Below are 24,665 nucleotides of genomic sequence, written 5' to 3'. Positions count from 1 at the left end.
TAAGGAAACTACTTCCGCTTAACACACAGAAGGTAACTTCATTGGTAGGTATGCTGCCTTTATGCAAGGATCTGCAGTTTACTCATAACTGGCCATGAGTTTAAACAGAATAATTTTTGTCAGATATTTTGATACAAAAGAATGAAACCTGAAATTAAAATAAATACTGGGCTCAAGTGCAGGGCAACTGGATACCCTTATGAGATGAGCCTTTGTGTGTTTCCTGTAAGTGTGGATTAGATTATCCACCACCTAGATTTAGGAAAGGATTAAATGAAAGAATATGTGTGAAAGTACTGTGTTGATTGTATTCAAAAGAACTGGAAACCCGTAAAGGACTGCTATAATTGTGTAATTGTTGTGCCAGGTTATTTTGTCAACACATTTTTAATCAGCACCTAAAATATTTGTCACTCCATCCAACTGAGGCATTGAGATGTGGCAAGATGTTTAAAAGGACAATACTACAGGTGAAAAAAACAGAGCACAACAGTAGTCAATTCGAAAAAATTCTTTTAACAATTTTATTCCATTTCCTTGCCATTTTCAGAACCCTTTCTTTTGGTGTTTTGTAACAATATAAAAAATGATCTGGCTTTTCAAAATATACTCCTTTTCCTTTCTATATGCAAATGATATGAAACACTGGCAAGTTGTCCTTAAAAGTCAGTCCATCTTCATGGCCCAGATAAAGTGGGCAATAATTCCTCTCTAGGTCCTCTGAACATTAGGTGCCAGTCTCTCAAGTCTCTTCCTACACAATTTCTAGCAGCCAGGAAGCATAATTTTTGACCTTGAAGACTTTAGCATTCCCAATCTAAGAATACAATCAGGTGTGTTTTCTTTTGGCAAACTGTGAGCTTACACACACTCCAGAGTGGCATTTGAATGCTGTGCACAGTCTTGACTGTGTTTGAGGTTAGAAAACTAAAGACAAGATTCTTTCTCTCTTGTAATGAAAAAACAAAAACCACATAGCCTATATTCCACACAAGAATACCAGCATAATATATCCATTTTTAAAGATGCATTTCATTAGATGTGTGTAGAGAATAAAAGTGTAAATATAGGCCGGGAACGGTGGCTCACGCCTGTAATCCCAGCACTTTGGGAGCCCAAGACAGGTGGATCACCCAAAGTCAGGAGTTCCAGAGCAGCCTGGGCAACATGGTGAAACCCCGTCTCTACTAAAAATACAAAAAATTAGTCGGGCGTGGTGGCGCGTGCCTGTAATTCCAGCTAATCGGGAGGCTGAGGCAGGAGAATCGCTTGAACCTGGGAGGCAGAGGTTGCAGTGAGCCGAGATCGCGCCATTGCACTCCAGCCTGGGCAGCAAGAGCGAAACTCCCTCTAAAAAAAAAAAAAAAAAAAAAAAAAAAAAGTGTAAATATAGTACTAGCTTCATCAATATGTCTTGCTGCTTATGAGACTTTAGAGAAGCCTGTGAGAAGAAAAGATGAAAGTGTGTGTGCCTTTACGTAAGGGAGCATATGAGAGAGAGACAGAGCGCGCGAGAGAGGCTGTGTGTGTGTGTGTGTGAGAGAGAGAGAGAGAGAGAGAGAGAGAGAGAGAATGTTCATGGCAGGAGGTGGGGCGGTGAATATATGAAGGGAAGTTGGGAAACCCCTTCCCTTTTTGTGCACTCCCAGGGCAGCAGCCGCAACCCCAGAATGAGAGGACTTGAGAGCGGGCACAAGGTTCGCTGCCATGACTGATGTGAAGCGACCTGACGCACAAGCAGAGACTTTTCTCCTTGGCAGCCAACAACCTGCAGCAGGCAAGGCGGGCGGGGGAGGAAACCCCGAGGAGGCGCTCCGGGCAGCCTCTTTGCTGAGATAGCAGGAGCAGCAGCCTGAGGAGCCACGAGCTCAGCGTCACTGGGGTGGTACGGGTGCAGGGGTGCGCAGGCGGGCGCACAGGCCGGGAGCCGCTTCTGCCGCTCAGGCGGCGGCGCTGCAGGACGCCGCGCCGCGCTGCCCGAGCGCCCGGGGCTGGCCCGCGAGCGGGAGGAGCCGGCGGCCGCGCTCCACCCGGCGCTGAGATTCGTGCCACCTGCCTCGAACACCACGGAGACGAGAGGAAACCAGAGAGCTCGGCCTCTGGTCCGGTTCTCGAAAAGCAGCCTATGGTGACGGAGCCGGGAGAAGGCTAGCGTTTCAATTCTGTGCGGGACTGGGATTTTTCTTCTCATAATTTGGGGGAGCCCGAGTAGAGGTCAGAGGGACAGGCGAGGATCTCAAAAAGGGACCGAGGGTTGTGAACATGGTTACCCCCTCCTATCACTGGAAAATCTCCTTGACATTTTTCACACTTTGAAGCAGCTGCAGCTGGTGTAGTCGGAAAAGGGGGTGGGAAAAAAGAGAGGGGGCGGGGAGAGCGGAGACACAGCCAAGAGCCATGAGCGGCGCCTCCTTGCCTGCCAATCCTGGCACCTGTGCGCCGAGCCACTGCACCGAGGAGGACCCTACTCCAGGTGAACACCGGGCTTGAAGCCACGGACACCCAGCCCCTGTGCAGCGGGTTCTCGCCGGCGGGACCTGCAGCCGCCCACTCGGGCCACCGCCACCGCCTCCTGCAGCCGCGGAGCGCTCAGCCCCTCCAAGACGCCCGCTGCGCCCTGGCCCCTGGGGATCCTCGCCCTGCACAGACGCGGCAACGGGCAGGGGTTGTTACAGAGTTGGGTGCAGGATTCGCCTTTCCTGCTCGTCTCTTCTCCGCCCAGGATTTATTGTCTGTGGAGCCTTCTGGGGGCGGGGAGGGAGCTGCGCCTCCGCCACCACCGCCGCCGCTGCCGCTGCCGCTGCGGTTGCTAGCGCGGCGCGCTGGGCAGGCTGAGGCTGGGGAGTGGACGCGCTCCGCCTCCCCCGCTGGCGCTTCGGGCTTCCCCTCGGCCCCTTCCCGCGGGAAGCTCTCCAGCCGTCTACCTGAAGGGCACCGGCATCATGGTCTAACGTGGCACCTTCCTGGATTCCCCTCTTCCTACCTTCTACTCCTTCCCTCCTCTTCTCCTCCGAGGACCCTGGCGCCCACTCCATTGCGGACCCCTGAACACTTAAGGAATAACCCTTGGCAGCTGCACGACTACGCTCTCCGAAACCTCATGGGCAGTTTCTCCCGCCGGCGATGTGAGTAAGGCACGCTCGCTCGGTGGCGGAGGGTGCTGCGGGGGCCCAGCCGCGTGCGGCCGCGGCGACCGTAGGCGCGCTAGGTGTGGGATCCCAGAGGCCAGCCGGGGGCGGGGGTGGCAGGGCGGGAGGCTTCGGCGCTCGCGGGAAGCTGCTCGTGCGGTGGCCGGCGGAGGCGGCGCTGATGTGGTAGGTTGCAGAGCATTTGGAAATGGGGTGCTAACTGGGCGGGTGTATGGAAGTACCGAGTAGCTTGAGCTGGCAAGAGACCTTAAAGGGTTACATACTGCGAAAAGGAAAGGTAAATTTTGGGCGCTGGTGCTGGGACCATTGGTTCCGCTGAAAGAAGGTTTAGCTCCTCGTTATTATCTTGGGTATCTCCAGTCAGGTTTTTTCCCAGAGGTGTCTGAGGGATGAAGCGCGTGTTTGATCGTGACACACTCACACACACACTTGTGGCAGGACGCACTTGTCTCTATCTCGGAAGGTGTTGTATCAGTGTCTCGATGTCTGTTTGAAAAAATACAGTTAGAAGATTTTTATGCCATTGGGATTGAAGGGAAAGGGTGGGGTTTGGGGGGAAGGAGGGGACGAAGGAGCATGAAAGACTGGAGGACGGAAAGAAGTGGGGGAGCCTGTTCCCTAGGAGTCAGGGAGAACCTTACCTCCCTCCCTGTCAGCTAGACAGCTCCTACCCACACATCTCCTTTGTGTGGCACGAGAAGCTGGTGAACCTGCCTATTCCCAATCCAGCGCTGGGTCCCCTTGAGGATCTTGCGTCCTCCTCTCCGAGTTACTAAGGATGCAGGACGTGTTTCGGATTCGACGTGGAAAGAGGGAGGGAAGCACATTAGCATTAAGGTAATCATGGCACCCTGGCTGATGGACTATTAGATTGGCTACCAGTGGTCTCTAATCTTACTGTTTGCGGAGTCAAGAATGGGGGCGGGGGTTGGGGGACTGTACAGATTGCCTTTTAAAATAGTGTGACTTCATAATAACGGAGATGGCTGCAAGATTGCTTCCTTACACTACTTCTCGGCCATCGGGGCTGAATAAAGGACCCGCCTCCGCCCTCTACTCCCGCTCTTCCCTGGCTGTCTCTTCCCCATCAAGTCACAAAGCGAGCGGGTTGGGCGAGAGGGCACAGCTCCAAGCAGAGAAGAGACGGGGTCACTTTCACAACTCCCAGGAATCGGCTTCAGAAAGGAACCATCTACGACTCCCACGTTCCTTTCGAAGTTCTCCTTCAAAAGGAATTACAAAAAAAAAAAAAAAGCGATGGGGGTGGGGATCGGTAAGACGCAGGGGCCATTCACCTGCTCTTCTTGATTACTTTTCCGATACTCTTTAAACACATCGAATTTACCTGCAGTGGTAACTGGGTCAGCAGGTAAATGGATTTGTATCTGTGTATGTAGAAATGTGGCTCTCCTGATGGATGAAAAGCAATTTTATGTGAGCATATTCTAACCTAGGCGAAATTTCTAAGCACAATAGAGATTTTTATAGCGTGGGCGAGAAGAGTGCATTCCAGCGAAAGCAGGACACGTGATCCCTCCAACGGGAGAGATACAGTATTAGGAACTCGATTTTCTTTGTTCCAGCCTGAGCCTATGAGATGCTCAGCATCCCGGTTGCTTAAGTCCTCCTATAGAAGGAAAATAATAATAATAATAATAATAATAACAACAACAACAACAATAAAGTTGATCGGAGGCAAAATAGAGGGAAAATAAGCACAGATATGCGTGAACGGTTTGAAAGCTTCGCCTCTGCCTTTTCTTTCTTTTTTTTTTTTTTTTTTTTTTTACCGCCCACCCTTCACCCCCACCCCTTGCTCCAGCCAGCCCCCTATTTTAAAATGAGGCATTTCCTCTGGGAGACGCGGTGGAAAAGTTCTCCAGCCCCTGCACACGTGGGTTCTCCAGCTCTTCAGAACCTGCTGTGATTCGCAACAGATTACACCACCTCCCCAGTCCAAGTGTCACACCTCCGTCCAGGCTTCCTTGAGTTGGCTTCCAGGACTCTAAGGGAACTACCACGAGGTGTTTTTTGTTTGTTTGTTTGTTTGTTTGTTTGTTTTTACAAAAAACAGTAAAGAATTAAGTCTTTACTTTTTAGAAATCATTGATTACACAGGGGGGAAAATGAGGAAGTAGGGATGTAGGAATTATTTTATTTTTCCTTAAGAGTCATAGGGCTGAAGTATATTGGGGGTGTGTTTAGCGATTGCGTTTGGACTTCTGAGGTGTCTCAGGCCTGTGAAAAATGTCCTGAGGACAGAATATTTATTAATTTAGTGGAGATATAACTTGTTTATGATCCAACATTTAGAGTTACCTGACTTGGAGATTTCTTGTTTCATTTTCACTTAATGCTTTATAATCCATCTTAGTAGGCTAAAGTTTTTAAAAGGTGATTTATTTCTGTATTATGCTGCATTGCATCATGCTAATAAGTAATGATAAGAAAAACAGTCAATTTTCATGACTTATTATGAGGTGAGAGTTCTTTATACATTTTTAAGAAAAAATTGACTATCCAAGAAAAAATGTGTACTTACCATGGCAACACTTACATTCTACATCACTTGTGTCTGCACATATGCAGCTTCAGAATTAGAAACAACTTCATAAAGAAACCTGGTCCATTTGCAGTAGCCATGTTTTATTCAGAATTTTAGTGCAGCTTTAGGCTGGCATTAACATTTTCTCAATTAAATTCTTATTCCACTTTCTTGTATAAGCTTTTAATTTTTCTAATTCCTTTATAAAATACAGAACATTAGCTTACAGTGTTTTTCTGTGTCTGCATTTTTGTTTGCTTTGGATTTCAAAAAATCACTAAAATATAAATTAATATTATGAATGCTATTGCTTATGAAAGTAATAAACTATATTATCTACATGATGTTCATTCCAAAGGTACTCATAGATCTCTTTTATTTCAGTACATAGTACATGATTAAATATTTGATACAAAAACTTGGTCTTGTTAATTACAACTTTAAAACATTCACTTTTTAGAACAGGTAAAATATAGATGTTAGGTTTTAATTGATGTATCAAAATTACAGTTATAGATACTGAAATTTTATTTTCAGATTTATATATTTAATTTATAACTTCATTTCTCACCCAGATTAACAGACTACATGAAGAGTAACCAATTATTGATAAATTATCATTTGAATTATTTATGGATTCTTCTTACATTTTCTTTCTTCACATAAATTATTTCATAATTTTTTGAAAAAATATTTCAAACATATATACTGTTGAACACAATAGTTATAATAGCCACACTATCATTGAAAGACATTATTTGTTGTATTTTATTGTCTCTAATAACAATGCAGAGTATCATCCACATGCTTTTTTGAAGCCATGTAAATTTGCAAGATGACTTTAGGGGAATGTTAATTCAAATCTGTGACATATAACAGACTCCTGGTTTATGATAAGCTGACTTACCATTAACTAATTTTTATTGCCATGGAAAGATATCATTGGAGATGACTCTGGGCTCTTTGGAGAACCTTGAAGTTTTCACTCTGAATTTCATTAATTTATCAGTCAATATCAGTCTTCAATAGAGAGTTCTCAACATTCCAATATTAAGAAATTAAATTTTAATATAAAATAGCAATTTTAACCTATAATGAAACAAATTGTATTCTATTCTGACAGAACAAAAAAAGCAAATTATATAAGCTGTTGTAATTAAATCAAATACCTAAATCAAAAAAAGGAGATTCATAGACAGGCTTCACATATGTTTTAAAAAATTGATTTGTGAATTGTCAATAAAAACTCGAAATGAAAAGTGACACTATAAATCAACAATGTTTGAATGATGGTTGCCACAAATCAACAGTATTTTTTCTTGATGTGGCTTTTAACCATGTTATTTATGTGACTCAGGTTTGAATCATTATAAATAATTATATTTTTATAGAAACAACTGTAGAGTATTACCCTGAGATAGTGAAAGAGGAGTAAGAAAAACTTAGGTACGTCTAGAAGTAATATGCTGTCTTAGGTAATACATCTCTTTTAACAAGATAAAATACAGGTGGCAATAATTACCATTTTATAACTGTAGGACGTACCAAATAAGACAAAGGGGTACAATGAAATGTGGTTTGGAAATTTTAGAAGAGTGAAGTATAAACATTTGTGTACTGATTAGTTTTCCTATAGTAATGTGTGTGTGGAGTATGTGTGTGTGTGTGTGGTTGTGTTTAGTGATAGCATAGTATAATTATGTGTATTGTATAATGGTATAATTAAAAGCATGCCATTTAAATAACCAAATATGTCTACTTCCTATCTCAAAAAAGTGAATATGCTCAGAAATCCGTGAGCATCACTTGTCACATTGCCTCCCCTACCATAGTACCCGAACTGTAATCATAATTATAATAAGTTACCACTTGCTCAACTCCTACCATGAGTCATGTACTTTACTTCAAAATAATCCTATAGGATGCATGATTCCCACTGTTGTAAAGATTAGAAAACTGAAACTCAAAGACAGCAAGTGGCAATTCCATGCCACATGGAAACTGATGGGCCAAGATTTAAGCCCAGATTTGGTCCCTGTTCATTTTCCCCCATTCTGTGCTCTCTCCTTCATGGCATAAATTGAAGTTCAGTAAATAACTGAAATCTGTAGATTACAGAAGTTTTTCCTGGTGTACAAAGAAAAATTAAGATTTTGAGTCAGTTTTTCAAAGCTGCATATTTGACAATAATACACCCTATTATTTTTGACTATTATTTAGTATAGGTATAGAAAATACTATTGCTTATTATCTTGGAATAATTCATTCATGACAGAAATTTGATAACCTAGTAGAATCTGTCATATAAAAGTACATTATGGAAGTTTTCAATAAAGCAAATTTTGAGTCAATAGCTGTCATGTCTATTTTGAAACTATGATGATGCACTTGATAATTAAGCCCCTGGGGAGGCATCATATATGCTAATTAAATTATTAATCATAATAGAAACATTGTCATTTGTCATTCAAAGACATATGGGAAAAATATTAAATACATTAATAACCCAAAGGATTTCCTGTGTACACTCATTCTCATTTTATTGTTCACTGCTTAGTAAATTACTTAAAATCTCTATACAAAATATTATTTTACTTCAATACATGTGAAAGGAATAGTAGTTGTCAGGGATGAAACATTGAAATGTCTATTAACATTGACATGATCTGTTTAAATATTTTAACAGTGGAACAGTTGTTTACATTGTTTAAAGAATTCATCTATAAACTTCTTAAAGACGCAGTTTCTTCAGTTGTGCCAGGATATTTTTGCTGTACATGAAGTTCAGTAAGGTTGAAAGCATACTTAACACCAGGGGATAGGTATACCCAAGGTAGTATCATAACAAATGGCTTAAGTTAAAAACAAGGGAACTGTAGGATATTTGTGTGTGTGGCGGGGTGGGTCAGATGAGGGAGATATTTAAATGTTGTGGTACTCAAGAGGTAAAGTAGTATGAGAACAAGTGAGAAACTATTGATTTCAATTGTAGGAAAGAGGTAGCTGACCTTGCATAAGTACTATCATTATCATCATGAAATTTTCATAGGTAAAAAGAAATGGTACTTTGAAAAGCAGAAAAACAGAGCTAACAGAGGAAAATATGGGACAAACAATTGGAAAAGAGCTATTAGACAAGTCACTGAGAAACTACAGGATTTTATGTTATTACATTGAAAAAGATAAGAATACTCTAGTGAAGTGGCAAAATACTTTATAGATGCTTGGCTGTATTGTCAATTTATTCAATAATGGAAGAAAAGGTAAGAAATGAACTTTATTAAGATAGTGCCTAAGTATTATGAAGACATTTGTTACACTAAAAAGGTAAGTAATGGACACAAAGCTAAAATATGCCAGCTGAACTTAAAGAATTAATGTGTCACAGATGGGGTAACTAAAACAATTAAAAATTGCAAGTAATAGACTTCTAAATACTAACGACTTAAGTGTTCTGCATCAAAAGTATTCATCACTGTAGTTCTTACCACCAGTAGGTACCTTACAGACCCATGTTAGATGGAGATATACCTTGGACCACGTATTTTGAGTACTCATAATATTAAATAGTTACTATTCAGTGCTATTCTGATCAGTGTAATTCAAGACATGAAAAAAATTTCTTCCCTATATCAAGTGTGATTAATTTCTTAAGACAATTATAAAAGCTATTGTAATTAAATCAAATACCTAGTTAAACTTAGAGTGAGTGTTAAATATTAGCGAAGTCCTTAGGGTAATATCGTATTGTTGAACACTGGGCACACCACACACATACACACACAGCTGTAATTGTTCTATTTCTCAACACACATGCACACACAGATATAGCTGTAATCCTACTATTTCAGGAGTTTATAACACTTCAGAGCTGGAAAGGAATGTAGAGGGTCTCATTTTATAAAAAGAGGAAGCTGAGGCCCCACTAAGTATACTTTCTTGCTGAGGATCACCCAGCTGTTAATGACAGAAATAGCAATAAAACCAGGTCTTGTGGCTCCCACTGCCTGCCAGTAAAACCACACCCGTAGAACTATTGGGGTCTCTTATACCAGAGCAAAGTAGAAGAGAGAAGGGAACCTTAATTCAATAGATCTAATTAATATATCTAGCCAATTTGATGACACCATCCAAAAAACATTTCTTTTTCATTTAATTTTTGGCCTGAATTTCAATCTGAGTTTAATTTTTGGCCTTAATTATGCCCTGAGTTTTTATTTGGCTTAAGCATTTTGGACAATTGCCTTATCCTCCACTTTGACTTGACTGTCTAGGCAAACTCCCATGCTATAAATTTAACATCTATTAAGTATTCTATTTTTAAAAAGATATCTTTATTTAAGAAATGTGGAATTAATTTTCACTAACATTGAAGCATTCTAAATTTGGATACTATATCCTTTCCTAAAATATTAAAATTAAAATGTTCATTTTAAAGCATTGATCTTTTTAGGATAATACCAGCTAAATGAATGTTGGATGATGAAGAAATGTTCAATTCATTTTAAGTATATGAATTCTCTTTTAAATTTGCTAATTTTATTAGGGATCAACCAATGAGTTTTCTCACCAAAAAACAAGAAGGATTTTAAATGATGTTAGGGCTTTCTATAAACTATTACTTCAAATATTAATTAGGAAACCATTCTAATCAGGAATATAAAATACAATACAGTTGGAATTTGTGAAACAGACTCATTTCTGAGAAGTTTTTTGCATTATTAAGCTACATTTTGGGCTGGGTGACTGTAATCTAGCACTTTGGGAAATTGAGGTGTGAAGATTGCTTGAGTCCAGGAGTATGAGACCAACCTGAGCAATATAGTGAGAAGTCATATGTACATTTTTTTTTAAAATTAGCCAAGAGTGATGGTGCTCACCTGTAGTCCCAGCTACTCAGGAGGCTCAGATGGAAAGATTGCTTTAGCTTAGGAGGCAGAGGTTGCAGTGAATTGGGTTCGTACTACTGTACTCCAGGCTGGGTGATAGAGTGAGACTCTGTTTGAAAAAAAAAAAAAAAAAAAAAAAAAAAAAAAGTTACTTTGGAAGGTCCTTTAAAATAGTAAGATCCTTCCTTCTTCTAAATATCTGGTTATACATCTGTTATGACATAGTTCTTCTGTTACAAGACAAATTTGAAATAAACGTTTCATTTATATTTTTTGTAATGCAAAAATTCTTAGTCCACCATATCTAGAAGCATTGACTACAGGTAAACTTAAGGCAAGATGTTTTATAACCCACCAGCAAACCATATTAGCAATGATTGTAAAGCATTTTTGAAATTATGGTATAATTCTCTTAAAATATGTATTTGGGTTGTAAACAATGAAATGTAGAAGTATTTACAAAGAAAAGTTTTGATTAAACAAGATACCTACACAGTCCCATCTAATAATCCTTTTTAAAAGACATAACTCCTTATTAAGGAAATAGTGTTTTAAATTGAAGAAACACCATGATGACTAAATTAATGCATCACATATCAGCACATTAGCTATGCTTTTCCTTTGTAAAATGGTTCTTATTCATGCCAGCTTTCAGTGTACTGTTCAGAGGCTCGTGGGTGTGATAGAACGGAACATATTTCTGCATCTGTGAGTGTAATCCCACACACCATTTTACATGATAAAATCTGAATGTCCTAAGTCTAGGTGTTAACAGTAATATAAGATGTCCACCTCTCCCAGTCCAGGGTTTGAATTACTCCATAATAATACCTGTTTTATCTTTTGCACTATCTAATTTTATTTAATGAGCGGTTATTTACACATGTAATATAAGGAGGATGAACGTTTTTTGTTTGTTTACCTGCTTTTTCTGCCTTGTCATATCTAAGGTTTACTTCCTACAGACAAAAAGCAAGCCACTGAAACTCAAACACAGTAGACGTCAATGTGGGATGTGAACACGGGGGACTGGATGCAAAGATGATGTACTTTTGTACTTTGGTACAAGAAGAAACTACTAGAACTGTTATGCATGTTTAAGTTCCATATAAAAAGGGTAAACTTATGCATAATTTCTATAAAGGAATATTAATCTCCTTCCCCCTCTTCCCTAATAGAATTTCTTTGTATAATCATGTGCAAAAAATAGATAGAAATGCATGAAAAAAAGTTGTATTTTAGTTCTGGTAATATGGATGAATACTTCCTTGTTTTAAATGCCACTTAATGGTTTTAATATTATTACTTAACAATGGAAAAATAGCATATTTTAGTGTAGAAAATAGAAACTTTATTGGGTGTCAAGAGTTATAATTTAATGAATCAACATAATAAAATGTAATATGATAGCTTCCAGTATTTACATTAAAAAGGAAGGTAACAACAACAAAAAAAAACCCAAAAGTGTTACTTGGGTTTTGTATTCTCTTTTTCTGGATGTGAGTCAAGTGAGAAATTTACCCATACACTGAGTAAAGATCACCGTTAAGTTGAATATGAATATAGTTTAATGAAACTTCAGAATCCCTTGGTTACATTCTCCACATATCTATTTTTAAAAAATAAAAAAGGTTAAACCTTTAAACTGTGTGATTTGTGTGATCACACAAAGGTCACTTTATATTGGTATTTTTAGGATACTTCAATATATGGACCATTCATTCATTCCCAGTATCATTGTTTAAATAATTATTAAAATGACTGTTTCCCAAACCAGCATACATGTAGAGACTCACCCGATATTTTATCCCAAGCAAACTAGCTCACAGCCTGGTGCAGAAGAAGATGCATGTTGTGTGAATGAATGTTTCAATGAATGAATCGTTCCACTTATTCTTCTGAATGCCTCTAAATGACCTTGTAGCCATTATCCCTCAATTCCTTCTTCTCCTCCTTTCTGAGAACATCATAGGATTCTGCTTCCCAACCATAGCCATATGACTTGCTTTGGTTGAGGCAATCAGAACAAAAGGTAAAGAGTGTCTCTTTTGAATAGAAGTTTGTTTTTTTTTTTTTTTTTTTTTTTTTTTTTTTTTTTTTTTGTAGAGCCAGCATCTTGCCATGTTGCCCATGCTGGTATCAAACTCCTGGGCTAAAGCAATCCTCCTGCCTTGGCCTCCCAAAGTGTGGGGCTTACAGGCATAAGCCACTGCACCTGGCCTGAATAGAAGTATTTATGACCCAGTGCACTGTCTGCTCTTTCCCTAATATAGTAATTGTGGAAGTACATGTCATGATAGAGCCTCCATCATCCTGGTCCATGAACAACTACACTAAATGCAGTCCTCTTGGCACATATGTATTTGACATGTGGTGTGAGAAAGAAATAAAGCATTGATATGTTGGGATTTGGGGAGTTGTTTGTTAATAGAGAATAACCTACACTTCCCTCTTTCTCAAATTTATTGAGTTTGAGAGACAAAGTGTAAGTGGAATCCTATTCTATTAAAAGTAGAATCCTGATTTCCAGTTTACGGTGTCACAACTACAGAAATAAGTATGCCACTAATTTGGATTGTAATATTAAAATATATTACATTTTATGACTGATTAAAGATATAATTTTTAACAGTTATTTAATACACAAAGATATTATTTAAAAGATAAAAAATCAATCTATTTGAGAACATTTTATAAGTCTTAAGCACTTTGACTTTCTCAGTTGGAAATTTTGTGCACAAGCATATTTTAATACACCAGAAATCTAAGAACTAAGCTACTGTTCTTGTACAACTCAAGAACAGCTCCTCGGATTTGGAAACAAATCGAAGTAACTAGGGTGCAATATATTTTCTCATTCTGTATATTGTTGGGAGAACTTTTATAATAAAAATCTACCATATCTACTGGAATCTGCAACTTTTTCTGTTTAATACATTTTACTAAGTTCTTGCCTGCCTGTATTCATTCATTCTAAATATTTACTGTGTGCCAAGCCTCATGCTAGGCACGGCTGAGTACAAACCTGGTCTCTGATTTCATGGAGTTTACAGTCTAATGGTATAGACAGACTTTAAATAAATAATAATTCTAGGAATATATAATTACAAATTCGTTATGATAAAAGCTAAGAAGGAAAAGACCAAGGTACTCAGAGTGAATATTTTGAAGTTCTGAGAAATAGCATCTTTGATGAACTTCTATTTAAATAAAAGCTCTAAGATGATAGAAGTTAGCCAGACAAAGAAAGGACAGGAGAATTCTAGTCAGGGCAAATGGCAAATGTGAAACTTTAAATCAGAAGAGGATGGTACATTGGAGGGCAATGTGATTGGCAGGAGGCCAGTGTGACTGGATATGGGGAGCAAGGGGAGACTGGCATGATGTGAGGCAGACATGAGCCAGACATCCAAGGACTTACTGACCAGGTTAGGAATTGAAGTTGTTTATCCTACATTCTGTGCAAAGTCATTAAGCATTTATAAACACAAAAATGGTGTGAACTGATTGACATTTTTAAATGATTGCTCGGGCTGCTATGTTTACATAGCTTCTATTTAGACGAAGGTCAGAGTGAAAATAGAGATTCATGAATTGGGAGATGTTTACAGTGAGTTGGACAGTAAATTATCTTGGGCAAGAATTTTGGTAGTGGAAGTGGGAAGAGGTAGATGGAAGTGAAATAAGCTTTCTAGAAGGTATTGGATTCATTGCTGAATTGATAGTAGTGAGGGCTAACGAAAGAAAGTGTGGTATCAAGGATTGTTCCAAGATTTCTGGCATGAGAAACTGGATACATATAAGTACAATTTGTTGACTGGAGAATCTGGACAGGGAAATAATTTATTCATGTGTAACTAGAACATTGACAGAATGAAGGAAACTGAATAACGCTATTGATATTGAACGCTATAATAATATTGAAGAAGTATCAACCTATAAATGTAAACACTTATTACTAAATAAAATTACTGAAAATGAATACTTCTATAGGGGAAAATAATTAAAGCCTCATTTTAAGAAAAAGGTTTTTAAATACATGAAATTTGGGTATGCATTAGAGTGACTCACCTTATGTTACTATCTTGGCTTTGTTTTAATTTTTTTTTGGCATGAAAAGAAAATACTAATGCCTTCCATCTTTATTCAGTATGCTTTATGGTTTGGAAGGGCAGTTTACTCCTGGTGCATTTATACTTGGATTCCTACGATGAGTAGAAGAGTGTAAACCATTGATAGAGTTTGTTTTAAGCCACTCATCTCAAGCACTTCCTTAGCCTCTTGCAGCACTACCAAGGGATCCATGCTGTGGGATTCTCTGGGCAAGGTTACACCCATTTGCAATTTGTCCCGTATGTGGTACCTTATCCTAGAGCTCTTCATCTTCAAAATTTTTCACAGCTGAGTTCTGTCATTTAAGATATGCTGTAAATTATTGCCCAGAGGGTGCACAAATAAGTAGACTGAAAGTCCTTTGCTCATGGATACATCATCTAGGAATGTATTTCGCTGGAAATAAAAGAAGTATTAATGATTAGTAGCTTAACTAAGATACTTATTTTACCTTTTCTTCCAGTTAGCTTTTGCAGTGGTAATTTTAATCTCAAAATACCTCAGTGGCTTACACCACAAACATTCATTTCTCCCCTAAAGACCTGTGGGATAGCAACAACTCCACTCAGCTCTCTTTACCCAATCTTCTCACTTCAGGATCCAAGCTGAAGGAGCAGCCTTCATTTCAGATGTGCTGTTTTCCTGGTAGAGGACAGAAGCAAGAGGCCAAACTGGCCGACTGAAGTTCAATGAAAGCTTCTGCTCACACATAGCATATTTTAGGTCCATTTGCATTCCGCTGGCCAAAACAAGTCACATAACCATGCCTGGTATGGCAAGGGAACAAATGGTTAAGCAACCATCTGGTATAAGTGGCTCAGTGATGCCATCAGGAATTCCAGCTCATTCCAAATCTTTATCTATGTCTTTGGTAGTAGTTTAGCACGTATACTTTGAAAGACAGTTTTTTCCTTCTTAACATAGCTGCCTCTGAGTGGACTGGCACCAAAGGAATGGCAGTAATGGATGCCAATTGTTGAGTTCCCTGGGTCTCTTCCTTGGCTCTTGTATCCTGGCCAGCATGCAAGTCTGTTTAATGCAGTTGTACTTATGAGTATGTTTTGATATTTTTTCTTCTTTGATTAGCTTGAAATGCATTTTACAAATTTCTCAAGTGAATTATTTTTGCCCTATTTTCCTAAGTTATAAGACATTTGGAGAAAAATAGCATTCATATTAAAATTTAGATATTAATCTAAATATCTAATATCTAAACAACTCAATTTTAGCTTGGTTAAACAGTTTCTTACCTTTCAAGCATTGAAGTTTAGTTATAAAATAAAATTTTTTTTAATAATATCTGGAGGATTTATGGAGCATTTTATAATTTAGGAATGGACATACTTAAGCATTTTTGAGATAACTATCAGTTCATAAAGCCTGAAATTCCCTTTCATATTCAAAACATATATTTTATTTTTGTTCAGACCTACTATATCTAAAACTTTGGATTATAACTATTATTTATTAAATTAACTATACTTTTACAAATAATTTTTTGTTTTGTTAAATGGAATCATGAAAATATGAAATATATCTAATTAATTAAATTCTTCAGAAATAAATAGATTAGATTATTTATGTTGCTACTTCCTTAGGTGTTTTGGGGAAACTAGTTGTACTCCTACTTTCAAGGGTAACACGGTCACCACTAGGTCAGTGGTTTTGAAATATTTTTATAATTTTGGACTGCTTTTATCCAGTAAGGTATTACAAAGAATTCCAGTATATAAAACAGAGACAAGTAAGACTGCTGTGTTTAAAATGACTATGTTTTATGTTCAAGAATTATTATGCCAATGTATAATTATTTTATAATTTCTCACTTCCTCTTTTAACAGAAAAACAACTTGCCCCCAGTTGGGGAAATGATATAAAAATATAGGCATTATTTGTTATTTTCAGCTTCAGATTTGTCAACAAACTTGGGGTTTAGCAAAGTCATTTGAATTGTTTTATGGGTACAAATAGGGCTGCATTGCACTGTCTCTCAATTTTTTTTCTTTGATTGACAAAGAGTGATATTATCCACACAAAGACTTTCTGAGGGGTTCATTTCATCACACCAATTATCAGTATGTATGCAAGGCCTCTCCAAGACAGAAAGGTATTTGGGACTGCCAGTTCTGCCTCTTAATGAATATCTTCTGTGCCCAGCTAAACAAGCAAAATGGCAGAGAGAAAACACAACTCTAGGGTAATCTGCAGCAGATGAAAAGACTTACTCATTTTGATGAATATGGCTTATTAGGATGGCTGGTTTTGTACTTGTCAATGCTTGGAATCGCTTACTTCTCTCATCCTAAATATCCAGTTGACGTGGGCTATAGTTCTGTGAAAGTGAACCCCAGGCTGATCGGCAAAAAATAGTTTCAGAGGCAAAGGTGCAAAGAATTATTATTTCCTTAAATTTTATTTCTCTGTTATCCCATTAGATAAAAATATTTGAGGTTATTTTGGGGGTCTTCTATTTTAGAAGACTTAGAAGTTTTACTACTCTCTGTTGCCTAACTTCTGTTACTCCCTTGCCATCTGCTACCCTGGCCTTCAAAATTTTATTTTATCAAATATCTCTCAAAATTGTGTTTTGCAACAGCTGTGGTTTAGTGGCATGCGTAGTTGAATTTCAGTAATACCAAAAATATGGATTTAAATTTGTTTTCTGTTACTTTTTAGCTAGGTGACCTCAGAAAAGTTATTTTAACTCTCTACATGATAACTTATCCCTAAAGTGAACATAATACCCATCTCACATAAATATTGTGAAGATTAATTTGAATTAAGAAAAGCAATCTAACACACTATTACCTTAATAATACTTTAGAAATAATACTTTAGATATACAAATTGAACCATCTTACCCCTTCCCCAATTAAAACAATTTATTGCCTTGCCATTTCTTTTGAGATAAAGACCGAGATAAAGACCTGTGCCTCATAGGAAAACATGTGGATTCCTGTAAGTCTAGCTATTATCTACACTCCAGCTTCACTTCCTCAGTGTCCACAAATGTGAGTGTTCCTTCAGCTTAGGAAAGGCCTTGTTTCCTGCCACCTCAGGCCCTTTGCATGTGTTGTTCTCATTCACTTCTCTTTTTACCTGGTTAACTACTATTTTATCTTCAAATTTCAACTCAGTGATCACTTCCTAGAGGAAGCCACTACTATCATCTTCTCTTTTGGCACTGTACATATAGCAAAATATTAAAGAAAATGTTCCATCCATGTACGTTGATTGTAAACTGCTAGACTGATACACAGTTATATGTTCCTGAAATTTTGAAATGCTGTATCTCAAACTTTTACAAAACTACTTCAAAATGAATTTGTATTCTAATGGAATAAAAGGAGAAGAAAGGAGTTAATATTTATTGGGGACCTACTATTATTTGAGGAACTCATCTAAGCAAAATATATATTTTTTTTTTCTTTATGTAATCCTCACTATATTTACTCTGTGAGCAAATATGATTTTTAACAAAAGAATGAAAATACATAATCATTAAAGATCTTTGTGCCAATTCAAGGAGCAAAAGGGAAGCATATACAATTTATAAACTAAAAAAGTACCTTTTTCTTTTGTTGAAGAGCTAGAGGAATCCAGGAAAGTTTTATTACATCAGGAAAATTCTGTGTTGTAGAATATTCTGATCTTTTCAAAGATGCCTTTACCATTTGCGTAGATCAGGCTAGATGAAATTCAAAGCTTCTAAAAAATGGATAAATGGTATATATCTTGCACACAGTGTAATATATTTACATATTGTGTCATTATTATGAAAATAATTTCCTTCATATGTGTAGGTGTGTATGATACCAATACTAATTTGCACCATAAACACAAAAATAGATACTTTGAAAGAGTCTGCAGATGTCAAGAATAAGTTGTGAGCTATCACAGTAAACATTTCTTGGAAGTACAACATGTGATAAAACACTTGCAGCCTGTTAAATGAGGGCCACGGACCCTGTCAGAATGACACAGCCAGCCACCGGTGAGTTCAGAAAGAACTACATAAACTATTACCAAGAAATATATTCTTGTAAGACGTTTAATTAGCAAACTGTTCCGTTGTTTATCTTAAACATTGTACAAGGTACTGCTTTTGCTTCTTTTATGTCACAGATGAAATCAGCTGCTAAAAATCTGGCTTATGAAAGTGATTCTTAAAATGGAGAGACTACAAATTTTTGTAAATCTGTAAAGAATTGAGGTTTACTGTAGACTTACATCTACTATTGTTAAATGGTGAAATTACCAAGAGCTAGTCTGATAGTCAGCCAGCTTTACTACATCCAGATGTTAGAGGATAAGTCAAAATACTGGAATAAAATTAATTTAAATTTTTGACAATTTAAAATATTGACCTACTTAAAGGACTTTTCTTTCCTTGTCCTTCCTTCCCTATGTGTCAGAACTTAAATATTATTGTAATTGTTCTCTCTGACTTTAGTCTCTGTCACCATTTGTCAAACTAATGTTTGTAAATGTCTTCTTTGTAGAATTAATTTTCCTTTTAGAAGATTCCCAATAATTTCTTCTCAACTTAAAAAAATTCTCATTTGGGGGCGGGGTGGGGACAGATGACTTTATTGATGGTACATGGCAAAATGGGGCTCCCTAAGCCTCTTTCAGTCTTCAGGGTGTCTGGCACGAAAACTGAGTTGGGGAGATTTTCAATGTGGTGGCGGACTGAGTGCAGTAGGGACTGGCCAGCAGCTGAGGACCTCTCTCTTTTTCTGGGAGCCTAAATAATCTATTAGATTATTTAGGGGAAGAATTCAATGAGGTACTACATACCATTTAATTAAAATTATTCCAGTAACTCTTGATAACTGTTATTTATTATTATCATAATTGAAAAATGAAATAAATCAGCTGAATAAAAATTGGACTATTGATGTAAAAAAGGAATTTTACCAAAGTTTATTATAGGCATTTTGAGTGTTATTTAAATTTGTACCTTAATTCTTTAAAATACTACCCTTTGTTGATTATTTAGCAACAAAAGCTGAGATTCTAAGAAATTCCATTTATTGTTAAACTTTGGATTTTCTATTTTCCAAATTCTGAGGAACAATATAGAATTCAAGTGAATCTAGTAACTCCCAAAATGTTCTTGCTGTTTCACATCTACATCTAAATAATGACATTTGTAGAAGTATTTTCTTGCATTCAGTATACCTAACCGAAGAAATACATTGTACATGTTTGCATATCTAGATATCTGTTGTGTCCCTGGGATATTTGTAAGTATACAAGTAGTAAAATGTGGTACAATACAAGAGAGTGTTTTCCTTATTGACAGGAAATGGCTTCCTTCTTCAATCCCTTCTCTTTGTCTTCATATTACTTACTCTTCCAAACTTAAAATATTCTACTTCTTTCTTCCCTTATGAGCATACGCATTTTCTTCTAATTTTATGATCTCCAATTCCTAAATAGTTTTCATTTTCCTTTTCTGTCATTGTTCCCACAACAGTTCCCCAGTTCAGGACTCTTTAATGTCTCCTGTTGCCTGATTCCAGTGGGCCCTGAGTGGACCTCACTGATCCCTCACTTCCTCTGGACTTTTCTTCCTTCACTCTCACCTCTGTGGGGTCCTCCCACCTTGAGATTTTGTGAAACACAGGTCTACATAGGACACTTCTCCTGATTAAATCATCACTGACTCCTTGTCCCCCAGCTCTTTGATATGGATAACGTATTCACACAGTGGTTCTGCTTCACCCTCTGATACGGTTTGGCTCTGTGTCTCCAACCACATCTCATCTCAAATTGTTATCTCCACGTGTTGAGGGAGGGATCTGGTGGAAGGTATTTGGATCATGGGGTTGGTTTCCCCCATGCTGTTCTTGTGATAGTGAGAGAGAGCCATGATAGTTCTTGTGATAGTTCTTGGAAGAGCTGATGGTTTTAAAAATGTTGGGAAGTTTCCCTTTTATTATCTCTCTCTCTTGCTACCATGTAAGACATGCCTTGCTTCCCCTTCACCTACCTCCATGATTGTAAGTTTCCTGAGGCCTCCCAGCCGTGTGGAACTGTGAGTCAATTAAACCCCTTTCTTTATAAATTACCCAGTCTCAGGTATCTTTATAGCAGTGTTAGAATGGACTAATACACCCTCCCATGTGCATACAATATTCTGGCCACACTGAGCTATTAGGAGCTCTAAAAATATACCCTGTCTTGCCCAAGCCTTATTATTTGCCAGAAATACTGAAAAATTCCTTCTACTCATTCCTTAGATTGTAGTTCCAAAGGTCATTTTCTCCATGAAGGCTTTCTATACCTTCTGCCTCCTTCCATCCCAGGGAAAGTTAGTGGTTTTTTCCTCTGTGTTTTGAAAGTGATTTACATACATTTCTACTGTAAGACTGATCATGTTATATTTTAGTTGTTGATGTGTCTCTTTTTCAGTAAGATGACTATGATTTTATCAGTAATGGCATCTTATTTTTTTGCATACCTAGCTCTTAACATACATTATCTATTCATTAAATATTTATTTGAAGGATAAATGAATAGCCAACAAAATGAATAAACCAGATGTGAAATTAATGACTAACCTATAGACACATTGTACTTTATCAGGCATAATGTGATCAGGCCTATATTCTAAATTATATGAAATAATATATTAAGCATTTAGTTTTATAAGTTGAATAGATAAATATAAAACAAAACAAATGCAAAATAGTGGATAAAGTTTGAGCTTTGACATTGTAAAACCTAAATATGGATTCTACCCATGCCAAGTAATAGGAAATTTGAAACAGGCCATATAATTTTTGTGAGTCTTGTTTCTTTCATCTGTATGAAGAAAAAATATTAATATCTATCTTACCATTTGTTCGTAAGAATCAAATGAGATAAATAAATGGAAATATTTTATAAACTATTAAAGTCTAGAGGTTTTTAATTTATAGTTTAGTAGATTTAAATTTATGGTCATTGTCACAAACTCTGATGTGACAAAATATAACTTTAAAAAACCTATAACTGATATTAAGGTATTTAACAAGGCCTAATTTCTGTACTTGTTAAATGTATGCTTCCTTGACAAACTTGTCAAGTTACTTCATGTCTGAGCCAGTATGTTCTTCTTTCCTTCTTCCCTATGCAATTGCTGCTGCTGCTTCTGCTGGGTTCTGTGTGTGTGCATGTGTGTGTGTGTGCACATGTGATGTAGTATACATTTTTAGTTCAATTTGTTCACATCAATATCTAAGGTTTCTGAGAATTTTGTTGTGTTGCCACTTTATAAAAAGGGTGGGCATGTGTGTGTGTGTAGGTCTGTGTGTGTGAGAGAGAGACATGCTGTGGGAGTGGTACTTATTCCCTGTGCCACCCTCTGCCTCTGCTGTCTCTGGCCTCCTCTAAGGTGTCCAACTACTGGATCAACTGCCGTCACTGAAACTGTCTTTAAAATTTCTGTACATCCTCCAGGACTACTAATCACTCAGGTACTTTATGTTCTTATCTGAATTTTCCATCCTTTCAAATCCTTCCACCCTTTCAGCACTTCATGCTCACATCAGAAACACTTAGCTTAGATGCGTTCGTGTCTCACTAGGGTATGAAGAATCCACTGGGGAGTGGGTCCTCTGGCCCATGTCTGTAGAGATCTCCCTTAGTCTCTAAATTGACACTTTATTGCTCAGACCAGTTGTAGATCTGAGATGTTCTTAGAGGTTTGTAGACTTCCAGAGTTATATTTTGGGAAGAGGAGCACAAACTTGAATAAGACATGCTATTAAAGTTATTAATATTTGGATGTTTCTGCCATACCCACCCTGAACTTTTAATCCTAGTGATGGGCCCATTATTAGGCACCCACTGGGATTCATATTGTAGTTTGGCTTACTTTGAATCACTCTCTCTTTCTAGATGGTGAAACACTTGTTTCCCTTGGGGTGGGAAATCATATACTACATCAACCACTCTTTTGTGGTCTGTGGCTAATAATCACAATCTATGCCTATTTCTCCTAGCTTGATGCATAACGTACACCTTTTGAAATTTCAAGAAAAATCTCTCAGCAAGTGTTTGGCTTTCTGACTATTGTGTCAGAGAATGACATTAAACACTCTATTTTGAAATTCAAGCCTGAACAATAACTTTTGTCCTCAGCTATATTTACCCTCTCCTTCTGAGATGAAAGCCACTGCCTCCACAGTTGTAAGGAAGAAAATGTAGGGAAAATATTATCCATGAAATATCTACAAATATTTTCTGTTCATAATATTATTAGTATAATCATCTGCAATTTGAAGATTCCACTGTTTCTTTAAGCTACTGATAATATCCTAAATTTTCCCCAAAATATAGATAACAAATTTCATTGTTCCGTGTGGTGTATCTCCAACTAGACTATAAGCTAAAGTCAGGAGGCATGCTTAAGTTTCTTGATCTATAAACGGCCTAATAATGTCTACATCATCAAGTTATTCAGTATTAAATGGGATATAGCACGTGGTAGGTGCTCAAAAAGTTAACATGTTAATCTTACTTGCATGGTGTTATGTTGTATTCCTCCATAGTACTTGAAAGAATTAGTTGGCAACCAGGATCAGCAAAATCTAATAATATTAACAATAAATGCAACAGCTCACAATTATATCCTGTGCTAAGTAAGCCCTACTGTACTCCAAAAATTGTCAGCAACAATGGGGATTGGAAAGCCTCTTCCACAAATCACTACGGTGACAAGTGAAACACATATAAAAGAGACTGTAGTATCACATAAAAATAGCTTTTCATGCCTTTGGGGCATTTAGAAAGTAGTAGGTACCATGTTCTAGGTTTCTAACTGGTGTGTCCAACTAATCACAATGCCAGCCATAGGCTAATTGCATCTGCCTATTTTGTATTGTTAGGCTCTTTTAGATAGTCTCTGGTTCCAGCCAGTTCTTTAGTCCAGGCTTGATATCAAATATGAGCTTTAGACATAACAAATACATACAGGAAGTAATCTTTGTAGACATTTAGCCTCTCTGAGTTCTTTAATCTCACAGGAAAGGACTGAGAAATAATTAATGTTGAAAAAAGTTTTAGAAATATAAAACACGCTATAAAATGTCAGAGACAAGTATTATTATTACTATTCTTTTATTAAGAAGCAATTGTTGGAAACTATAACTGTTTTTTTAAATATAAAATACCTTAGCTACCCATAAAGTTTAATTTTTGATAAAGGTGATGATGATGAATTGAAATTGGAAAAATTAATTCTAAAAAATACGATTAAAACATTGATCATTGATTTTGGATTACATACCAGAGGAATACCCTGTGCCAAGTCAATTATAGGAGTTTGCTTGCTGTATCTCTTGAAACTTTTCAAAGATTTCCTGACAATAAGCAGGCAGAAACAGAAACGTGACAATCAATGCCAAACAAACATGAGACATTCAGTTACTATGGAAGAGCTTCCATGGAATATACATTTTTGTTCCATTTGTTCATATCAGTATCTAACGGTTCTGAGAATTTTTTTGTGTTGCCACTTCATAAAAAGGGTGGGAATAAGAAGCTATTTGGCAGAACAGTGGTTTCCTCATAGATGTCAAGAGGAAAAATCTCTCTGCCCTGCAAACATAAATCACACATACTTCGAAGGAGTATGATCCTCAAATAATCTCCCTATAGAAAATTGTAGTAAAAACGATAACTTCCATGATGGATTTACTCTAAGGGCATTTATGAATCTGGTCCTTAGTGTTTTCACAACTCTCTGGTTCCACAGTTTTACATAATCCAATATCACCAAGATCAATATTTTTATTTTTCTATATTATCTGGAAATTCACCAGAAATCTAATATGTGATTCAGGATTGATGATCAGGTGAGTACTTACCTATCCATTTCTTCATCCAGTTAGAATAAACAAGAATCCAATGAAGCAAGGAGTGGCCATTTTTTATTCTTATTCATAAGTCATTAGCAAGCTTATCACATCCATCTGT

The 24,665-nt window shown here is 37.3% G+C and overlaps 1 protein-coding gene across 5 annotated transcripts in view; it reads left to right on the top strand.

Annotated features, from left to right (window-relative positions):
• The first annotated feature begins 2,418 nt into the window (after window positions 1-2,418).
• Window positions 2,419-24,665, top strand: part of LRRC7 (leucine rich repeat containing 7) — a 544,610-nt gene continuing 522,363 nt past the window's right edge. For 2 of the 5 annotated variants that reach the window (XM_026454139.2, XM_031935212.1), the window contains exon 1: window positions 2,419-3,125. In XM_026454139.2, coding sequence (XP_026309924.1) covers window positions 3,124-3,125 — 2 coding nt within the window. In that variant the 5' untranslated portion in view covers window positions 2,419-3,123. Of the gene's footprint in view, window positions 3,126-3,252; window positions 3,315-3,822; window positions 3,987-24,665 lie in introns of those variants that run through there. The other 3 variants (XM_031935211.1, XM_031935210.1, XM_031935208.1) reach the window with 3 other exon arrangements.

This window comes from Piliocolobus tephrosceles, chromosome 1 (assembly GCF_002776525.5).
Source record: "Piliocolobus tephrosceles isolate RC106 chromosome 1, ASM277652v3, whole genome shotgun sequence".
NCBI lineage: Eukaryota > Metazoa > Chordata > Mammalia > Primates > Cercopithecidae > Piliocolobus > Piliocolobus tephrosceles.
This window is presented reverse-complemented; position numbering and strand designations above follow the sequence as displayed.